Raw genomic sequence first — 10,126 nt, 5'->3', positions numbered from 1 at the left:
GTGAGCATTATGTGAAGTTTTTTCATATGTCATTCACACACATTAGGATGTGTGTTCTAATATGTTGCCTGTGCTTTTCTTTCTCTGTTTGAAATACGAAAATACTTTTATGACAAAAACATGAAAAGCTGGATTACCAATATTTCATGGGGAGAAGGAATTGCTGACTGAATCTCATCTCTCCAACCAAATAACTTGTGAAAGGCATAACAGGTGTAAGTAGTACAGTAGTATCCGTCTTGTGAAACACAGTCACCTCAGTTCATCTTCCTCATTTGATACTGATACTGACATCTTTTGTAGAACTTAAAACTTACACTTTTCCTCTTTTAGCGAATCAACAATCAGTTATTCCATTTTTCCGAACGAATATTCACTTCATTTGAGCTGATTTCAGCGCTTTTCTCAGCTCCATGTTAGCTAAGGACGGAGGTAAAATAGAATTCAACTGAGGAGGTTCTCTTATAAAACAAAGAATAAACAAAATGAAGTTTCTAATTCTTATAATCTTATTATGATTATCATTATTTTGTTTTTTCGGTTTTTCGGTTTCGACCATTATCGTGGTCGCGGTCAAAACATCAAAGAATTTTAAAATATTTAATATTCAAAATGAAGTTTCTAATTCTTATAATCTTATTATGATTATCATTATTTTGTTTTTTCGGTTTTTCGGTTTCGACCCGACCCTTTCTTTAGTGAGTGCAGACTGCAGACCATAATACACGTCAAGGCAACTGCAATGCTAGTGGTAAAAAGTAAGATAATGTTATTTTTCCAGGCCAAACCATTTTTTTTAACCTCCCACCCTTCCCACTCCCAATTGTTGAGTCCAAAATTTGAACCCTCAACCAAATAGCGGGGGAAGTCCCTGACTACTTGGCCAACTTAGATTCTTCTGTCTGAGAAAACAAGTTTCATCGGCTAAAAGACTCGCATCTGAAAAGTGTAACATGTTGTTTTCATAGGTATCACGAACTATGTCTTCTGGAATTGTGCAGATGTCAAAATGTCAATTCTTTTGGGCTGAAGAAACAAATGACCATTTCTTGTCTTCCAGCATCATGATTTACACATTTGCGATTTTTTCCCTCTTCTAGTAGTGCAGGATCTAGTTTGACATTGACTGATGGCGATTGTACTATGATGCATTGACAGCAAAGTGGGGAGGTGGTGCGTGTCATTTCCAGCAGAATTTGCTGGGATGCTATTAAATGTGCATATAAGACCAGGCGAATATCAACCTTCCTTTTACTATGTTAGGCTGCCTGATTTATGCTATCTGTTCATTTACCATTGACCAAGCGCGGCTCCATGGTAGACGAACGGTTTATTTTCATCAATGGTGTGCCATTGTCATGTTCTCAATTTGCTCCATCATAGAGAAATTGTGATCTGGTGGCCTTCACCTCCTCTTAGTACATTCAAGCCAACTGTTGATGGTTTGGCGAAATTAATAGGTATAGCAGTAATGGTCCTCCCCAGGTTGTACCGCACTGGCGTTATAAGTTCTATGCAGAAGCTCTTATTAAGGAGGAGGTTGAGACTAGATTTTCCAAGAAGGCATATGAATTTTCATGGTTTATGGATTGAAATGCTTGCTGGTGAGATTAATCAAAGAATTAGTAGAGGGGAAGGAAAATCCAACTTCTCATATGTATCCAAATAGTGCTGGCGCTGCATCAGTAGAAAGGAGATGCAAGCATAATCGTAGTAGCAGACTTGTAAACTAGATAGGTTGCATGTTTTTCTAGATGGAAGCAAGGCACCTTATATCTTGTACTTCTCTTGTAAGCTACTTAGTCACTAGTGCATTTACCTTCAAAGGAAAAAAACATCGGAAAAAATATTAATACAAAAGAATAATTATTAGGAAAGACATACTTGGTACAAGCATATACGCAATAGGGGTTAGGAATCAATTAAATTGATCAAAGTTTACTGAAAATGAGGGAGTGAAAAAGAACGAGAATTAATTACTAGCAGAAAAAAAAAAGGGCAAAAAACCAAGAAAAACAAACATTGCCGCAAGCGAGGGCTTCCATTGACATCTCTTGTACATTTCCGATTCAGCAAACTTATCAAATCGGGAACTGAACTGTATTTTGTTTTAAGTTTTAACTGAAGGCTGAATCAGTTAAATCTCGGGCTAAGCTCTACAACCTCAGGAAGCATGTCTAAGCCCAATTCCAGAATTAGTTTCTTGTTAGATTATTTATGTATGTCGAGCACATGTAGTTTGCAATAGACTTGGAGTTTTTCTCATAGTTATTAAACCCAATTTGATCTGGTGGTTCGACTCGTCAAGTCTGTGAACTGGTCATTGAACCAGGCCAAATTTTTTGATTCAAACATTCCTACAAGTGAACCGTTGACTTTTTAACGGATCGACGGTTTAATCGGTCAATCCGATGAACCATTCGGTTTTATAGGGAACCCAGTTTACATGTTAAAAATTTTTAGATGTGAAGATTTGAACCCAAACTTCTTGTATATATGCAAATGCAATTACCACTACAGCAACAACTCATTTGTTGATTGTTTAGTCTTTTTTATATTATCTATTAGACTTTTATCCTTATTTTATTTTTTAAAAATAAAATTTATTTGGAATCTTTTAATAAATTTTATTACTCCCCAAACTCTATAAATTATGAAACGAATATAAAACATAACATATCACACAATTCATTCTAATATCGTTTAATAACTATCATAATAAGTTTTTACACACAATTCATGTCTAATAATCTTTTGCACCTAAAATTCATAAATAAACCCGATAATTACACTTAAATAAAATTTTATACTTGAACTTTGATAGATTACTAATTGAATTTAGGTTTTATTAATTTTTATAAGAATTAATGATTCTATAATAAATTAGGCAAATTCAGCATTTACTATGACATAATTTATTATAGTTTTAACTATATCAAAAATTATGAAATATAATATTTAAATATATTTAGTGACTCACCGGTTGAACCACTCACTCACTGGTTGAACCAGTAACTCATTCACTCACCTCTTTCGTCAGCTCCCTTTCGGATCGGGTTTAATAACTATAGTTTTTCTAGTCGAACTTTGGGAAGAAAACTGAAAATTGAGTGGCCAAGCTGATTTAACTTGAGACATTACTTCATGGTGTCAGTAAATTAGAGCTGTAGGCTTTGCCATTGTGTTCCCTTCTCACAAGTAGGATTAATCAAATCAAGCTTCTGGGGTCAATACCATGATTTGGAGCAAGGGAACATGCACAGCGAGGGATAATGTCCAGAAGTTTCTTCAGCTGTTTGTTAGAACACGCGTGTCATTTGTGGACTCTCAGCAACTTTACCTCCAACAAACAGGACAACATTAGAGATTGCAGAAACAACTCAATTGGGTGAGAGCCACGTCAAGGGATCGAGTCCCCGGATAAATTTGGTCGGTGACGTTGGGCAGCCTCTCTCGGCCCACAGTTGGGATTAGTTGGGTCGTACGGTATTACCAGTCTATGGGCTCAGATACCCAACTGTGTCGAAAAAAAAAAGAAAAAAAAAAGAAAAAAGAAGGATGCACCAAATAACAGGACAACATTAGCTTTAACAACGAATGCAAAAGCTACAGTTGCAATAAAAGCTATAATCTTCAGTGTCCATCCAATCATCCTTTACTCCGACCGTATGCAAAGATAGGTTAGTCCAACCCATCCGTTGGCATTTCCTATGACACATCGTAAATTAGATCCTCTATAATTTTATAACTTTTCTTGAAGTTAGCTTGGTCTTGTCAGATGTAACTGCAAAACTTGATTGTTGTACCCAAACATACAATAAAACCAGAAAATAAGTGTAATTCTTGTTAAAACTCAGAATGAGATCTTAAAGTCTAATAAAAACTAGTAAGTTATTAACCATTTGAGATATAGACCCTAATCCAAGGATGTTAACCAACCTAAATGTGTTGTTTTATGGTGTGTGAACTGATAGCTGCATCCAAAATGACTACAGTCTTCCATTTCGCCTACCTGATCTGCTGATTACCACCTAATTTCTTACATCTTTTTAATTTTCAAGTAATTTTGCCACTGCTTAAGTTGTATTAGTAAGATTTGAATACGACATGATTTTTTTTCATATGTTCATCAGAACATTTTAGATATAATTAAACTATGTTATGCAACTAACTTGGAATGAAGTTACAAATTTCTTGTTATCAATTTTATATGCCAGATGTTGAGGATTTAACTATTATTAGCTTCTTTGCTCCTTAGTGGTATTCTAACTGAATTTTATCTTTATAATTTTTGAGCAAGTACTAATATAAAATTCAGTTTAATAACAATGAATGCATAAATGCAGTGAGATAATAGAGAAATCCATATCATATGGCCATTTGTAGGCAGATAGATCATTGATAGTACTAATCTACTGGCTAATTGCATGAGCATTATAACTAACACTCTAAGGTGGAAAATGAACCTATAAATTTTTTTTACCGTGTATATTGCTGCTGCACAAAACAAGAATAATATTAACAAAACAGCCTCCATTGATCTCACACAGATAAGCAAACATAGACTAATATCTCCAAAATACCTATCTTGTACAGACATCCTTCACTAAGAGAATCATCAGACTTCACTCTTATTATGTTTTTGTCTAAATTTAACATCCCAAATTTATTTTCATTAAAAATTTCCTCTCTTATATGGTTAAATGGGACATAAAATCATCACAAAAAAAAAGAAATAATTCTTTTCTATCTTAAAATGGGACCTAAAATTGTTATAACAAAAAAAGATTAATTCTTTTGAATTTATCTATTAAAATTTGAGGTATCCAATTGAATAACACCAAAGATTGACAATATGTATAATCGTCATTAGAAAATTAAAAAATATATATCCAATTCAAATAGAAATTTTTGAACTTTACTGAATCATCGTCATCATCAAGTAACATAACACAATATACCAAAATAAAAAAAAAGGAGAAAAACCCAAAACAGAATATGAAAAAAAAGAAAAAACAACAAATCAATAAAAAATTTAAAAAAATGGAAATTAAAGTAAAAAATGTAAATATGGACAATGAGCTCATGCAAAGGTGATCGGACTTTGAAAATTGTGAAGACGTCAGCAATCGGACATTGATTTCCCAATTACTATATTTTTCTAAAAAAAAAAAAAAGATAAAAAGAAAACATATTATGTATAAAAAGTCTACAATTCCAACTATCAATTACCTGATTTCTAGTTTCACCTAAAGATTTCATGGAATCACTGTCCAATAAGGTTTGTAATTTTGCATGTAAGCATCATTAATTCCAATAGTCGAAATAACCAGGGCGTCTGGTATACATTAAAGTTTATATTCACTATGTGTATCTAAAGTTAATGCCTTGGGTTTGGTTAAACTTTCTTTGATTGTTAGTGTTTATTATTTGGCTATTTGATGCGATTATTTTGAGCAAGTTATTTAGCACTTTAGCTCTTTAAATCATGATTAACTTGGTACCATTAATTGTGATTACTAAATGTGTTGTTTCTTCAATGAAAATTGAGATTTAACACTAGTTCAAAAAGTGCTAAACCTAGGGAGTACACTCACGAGAGTAGAAGTGCGTCTATGTGGCTTTAGTGATTCATTTCATGTAATTTCATAGAAGAAATGAACTTGTAGCTAATTTAATAACCACGAGAGTAGGCATGGATTAGTTATAAGTATAGTTGATTCATTACGAGAGTAGGTTTCACATGCATAAGAAAATTACGCCATAACTAGTCAAGATAGTAGTAATCAATGATCCAAAAATAGCATTTGCATGAATGGTTAGAAATACCATAATCTAAGGAGCTTTCATTTGTTTTTATCTTGCATAAGTTTTAACATAGTTTTATCTCTTTTAATTCATTGATCGTCTAAATAATAGAAAAGTTTTAGTAGTGCCGGTATTTGTCCAATCTTTCTCATGGGATTGACCCGATATTTGCCATAAACTACTAATTTAACCTGTATACTTGCAGTCAAAAATGGTATATTTCGGAATTAAACTTGTACTTATATCAAAAGCCCATCAGTAGCTCAAAGAATCTATATTTTGAAAACGATATGATGAAAATCACTTCAAATTATAAACATCACTTGACTCTATTAATTTTATCAGAACTCACCAAAAATGAGTGTGTGTCCAATTTGACCTGTATTTCATTTAAAAATAGTACATAAAAACAAGTTAGTTGAACACAAACCGAATGAGATTTGGAAGTCTAATACAAATTGGTAAGTTGCTAACCATTTGAGGTATAGACCCTAATCCAAGGATTTAATCAGCCAAATTATCTTATTCTAGGTTCTGTGAATTGGTAGTTGCATTTAAATTGGCTACAATCTCCCATCTCACCTACCTAATCTACTGATTACCATCTAATCCCTTACTTTTTTTAAAAAAAATTTTCAATTAATTTTGCTATTGCTTAAGTGGTATTAATAAGATATGAAAGCGACATGGATTTTTTCATATGTTTGTCAAAACTTTTTAGATATAACTAAACTATGTTATGTAGTTAACATGGAACGACCTTGCTATTTCATATTATCAATTTTACCTACCAGATGTTGTGGTCTTAACTATTATTAGTTTCTTTGCACCTTAGTGGTTTTCTAACCAAATTTTATGTTTAGAATTTTTGAGCATGTACTAACGTAAAATTCAGCTCAACAACAACAAATGCATTAATGCTATGAGATAATAGAGAAATCCATATCAAAATGCTCAATTGAAAAAAAAAAAAAAAAAGTGAAAGAAAAAAGGAACGAATATGTCAGATGTGCTGTAATTTCATTATTGGGTTGTGTAAAAACATTTTCATTTTGACAATTGAACATACATTAGACTTTGTAATACCTTACTCTTGAAATTCTTGTCTCTTCGTTTGAAGGTGAAAAGAAATTACGGCATAGTTATTTCCATAAGTTGTAGAAAACAATCAATTATTGGAACGGAACAATGGGCTATATTTTTGTTCGAGTTTTGGGCTATGTTATGGGCCATGTAGCCTGTCTTTTTCGATTGCAATGTTTTTTTTTTTTTTAATTGTACGCAAAATAACTAAAGATACACATCTTGACTTCATACACATGTTTAACAAAAATGATCTAAAAAAAAAAAAAAAAACTATCCACAACTCCTAACAATAAACCTCAAAAAACTGGAGTTGTCTTCTAGTCAATGCATGAATTTCTCATCAGCGTATCAAAGAAAAGTTGAGTTTCATTGCTAGAAAAGTTGGGCAAGTTAAGAACTGAAAATCTTTTTCTTCATTATCCGTTCTTTCTTCAACTTACATTCAGCTGTAATGGCTGAATTTAAAGTGGAAGCGATGCATCTACTTCAACTTCAACAATGTTGGAAACAGTTATTGTCCTTAGCTACCTCAACTGCACACCATTTATACATAATGTGCTTGCTGTGCATTCCAGGCTGGGATTTGGACACATTCCAGTGTTGGATTGTGGTGGGGTTTAATACCAAATCAATGGATTAAATCCTTTATATAAAGGAGGCAAACGAACAATTTTATTACACTCAAAATATATTTAATAACAACACACAAAATAAATTTATATTGGACACTAATAATTGAGCCTCACTCTTGAGAAGAGTTGCTCTAATATATCAGTGCCTCACTCTTGAGATATCTGCTCAAACACTCACTCAACAATTGAACTCGTTCATTTCCTATCTTTCACTTGAGCTTTGGTGCCCTTCAACTGAGGAAATGGCATTTATTTATACTAGTAAGGATCCTACAAGCGGCTGTAATTTTTCTCTTCTCATTCAATGCCCAATTGCTAGAAAATCCGGTGAACTTCGCGAGTAAATCTGGTTCAAGATACAAGCACGAACCAAGTTGATCAGCCGCCCACGTACAGCTTCAAGACTGGACTTTGGCAATTTGTCTATTGCCAATAAATGAGTAAAACAAACACTCCAAAGCCATAAAATTTATTCTGAACACCCTAACTAAAGGTTCATCACTTTTTAGCACAAACAACATTTTCACAAGACATATTAATTAATTAATAATAAACCTCAATGATAGATCTCAAGCCCAATACTGCAGTTATCTTATAGTCACAGAAGCCTGCCTCAGAGAAAAGTTTCGCCCAATCTTTCTCATTTATTTGCCTTCCTTTGCCTAGAACCATCACTTCCATATCATAGAACAGTTGGGTCTCAATCGCCTCATGATCATCATCCCCTTTCTGCTGGCTTTTGCAGAACATTTCAACAATTATCACTTTGCCTCCTTTTTCCTTGCTAGGAATTGCTTCTTTACATTTTTTTAGTATTTGCACACACTCATCATCGCTCCAATCAATCAATATCCACTGCTTGATTGCAAATTATATCACAATGAAAGAAAATTTTTGTTAGAAACATTGCACCCCATCTAAAGCTTTTTGCGTCAAAAAGCAAAAACAAAACTATTCTCTTATAGTACCAAACACATGCAATCAATTTGACGTTTAAAACTTTGTTCTTTTTTTTCCCCTCTTCATGATGCAGTTCTTAGATTAAGCATAACCTCAATTTCTACTACTCAATCTTACTTTTGAAGTTGACACTTCTTATAATTGGTGAATTTTAATCTTATGATCTCAGGCAATAAGGAAAAAAATCTAAATAACACTACTATAAAAAAATTTGTCAACTAGAAAACGTGCAACATCGATTTCATACCTTCATTAAAACAGCATCTGCAGGAGGAATGGCTTCAAACATGTTACCTCCAACATAGGCCAAGTTCTTACTACTCTCCAAGCCATCAACAACATGAGGAAGATCAAGCACAGTGCATTTCAGGTGAGGGAAAGCATCAGCAATTGCCTTAGAAAAGGTTCCAGTTCCACCTCCAACATCTACCAATGAATTCAAACCCTCAAAAACATGCTTACAATCTTTGGTCACCACGCTACTAACCAGCCGGGTATCACTAGCCATTGCTTCGTTAAAGAATTGATTAAGCCGTGGCTCATGGCTTGCAAGATCGTAAAGTGACCTCCCATGGCAAGTATAAAATGGGGTTTCATCACTGTTCTGAAACCACTGGCTGAGATGGTGCCATGGATCAGTCAAGGTGGGATCGAGCGTGAACAGTAAAAGCGGCGTCATGCTAAAAGGGTTACTCTTTAAAAGGAGTTCAGCAGCAGAAGTAAGCAGATAACCCTTTTGATTATCATTCTCATTTCCAGGAATCTTTGCTTCAATGAAGAAGCCTGAGTGGATCAAAATCTGCATGAGAAGATAAACGAAAGGGGCTTTTGCATTCTTGATGGGAAGAGCATCAATCAATTGATCAAGGGTCATCGGCTGGCCATGTTTGTGAATAACGTCTGGAATGCCTAATTGAATTGCACATTTGAGGGACATAGAATTTATGAAGTTGAACATATGGTTCCATATGTGAGCTTGTGCTTGAAAAAGCTCACCAGTATGATCACCAATATTTCTAGCCAAATCCATTTTTTTGTTTGAAATTCTAGGATTTTTTTTTCGCTTTTTGGTTGGGAATTACAAGTAGAACTCGCATTTTATAGGCCGGGTATGGGATTCACTGCAATAACGTTGCAATAGTTTCTTCTAATAATATGACAACAACCGGTTAGAAAAATGAATAAACAATGAAATCAACTCAGAAACAAGGATCCAAAGGCAGCTGACATCAGTTTCCTTTTCTTGACTGACAGGTGTCGGGCCTGTGCAATAATAAAAACCTGCTCAACTAAAGTTAATTTTTGTAGTAGTGGTAAGCAGGATCGAATCCACAGAAATTGGGTGTAACTGTTTCTTTTCAAATTCACAGTAATCAGGGGGTGTTTTTACCTAGAAGGTGACAATCAAATAAATGCAAATAAAATTCAAGAAACTACTAAAAATTAAATAACAATTTACTAAAGTCAAATGAATGATAACTAACGAGCTAGCCAGGAAATAACTTCAGCAATGGTTCACCTAATTGATCATCGAAACAAAGGCAATTCCAAATATTTACTAATAAATAGGTTACAACTGCCAAACAAGCGATGACAGTCAACCCCTCCTTACTATATCGGTGACTAAGGTACGTCCGTTA

General features: G+C 33.8%; 1 protein-coding gene across 1 annotated transcript; it reads right to left on the bottom strand.

Moving 5' to 3' along the window:
• Positions 1-7,724: 7,724 nt before the first annotated feature.
• On the bottom strand, positions 7,725-9,668 carry LOC113735067 (trans-resveratrol di-O-methyltransferase-like). Its single transcript, XM_027261991.2, has 2 exons — positions 8,734-9,668; positions 7,725-8,381 (listed from the first exon to the last, which is right to left on the bottom strand). Exons 1-2 carry the CDS (start codon positions 9,514-9,516, stop codon positions 8,070-8,072), a joined length of 1,095 nt encoding a protein of 364 aa, XP_027117792.2. The 5' UTR covers positions 9,517-9,668; the 3' UTR covers positions 7,725-8,069.
• Positions 9,669-10,126: the final 458 nt, after the last annotated feature.

Source organism: Coffea arabica, chromosome 3c, assembly GCF_036785885.1.
Source record: "Coffea arabica cultivar ET-39 chromosome 3c, Coffea Arabica ET-39 HiFi, whole genome shotgun sequence".
Taxonomy (NCBI): Eukaryota; Viridiplantae; Streptophyta; class Magnoliopsida; order Gentianales; family Rubiaceae; genus Coffea; species Coffea arabica.
This window is presented reverse-complemented; position numbering and strand designations above follow the sequence as displayed.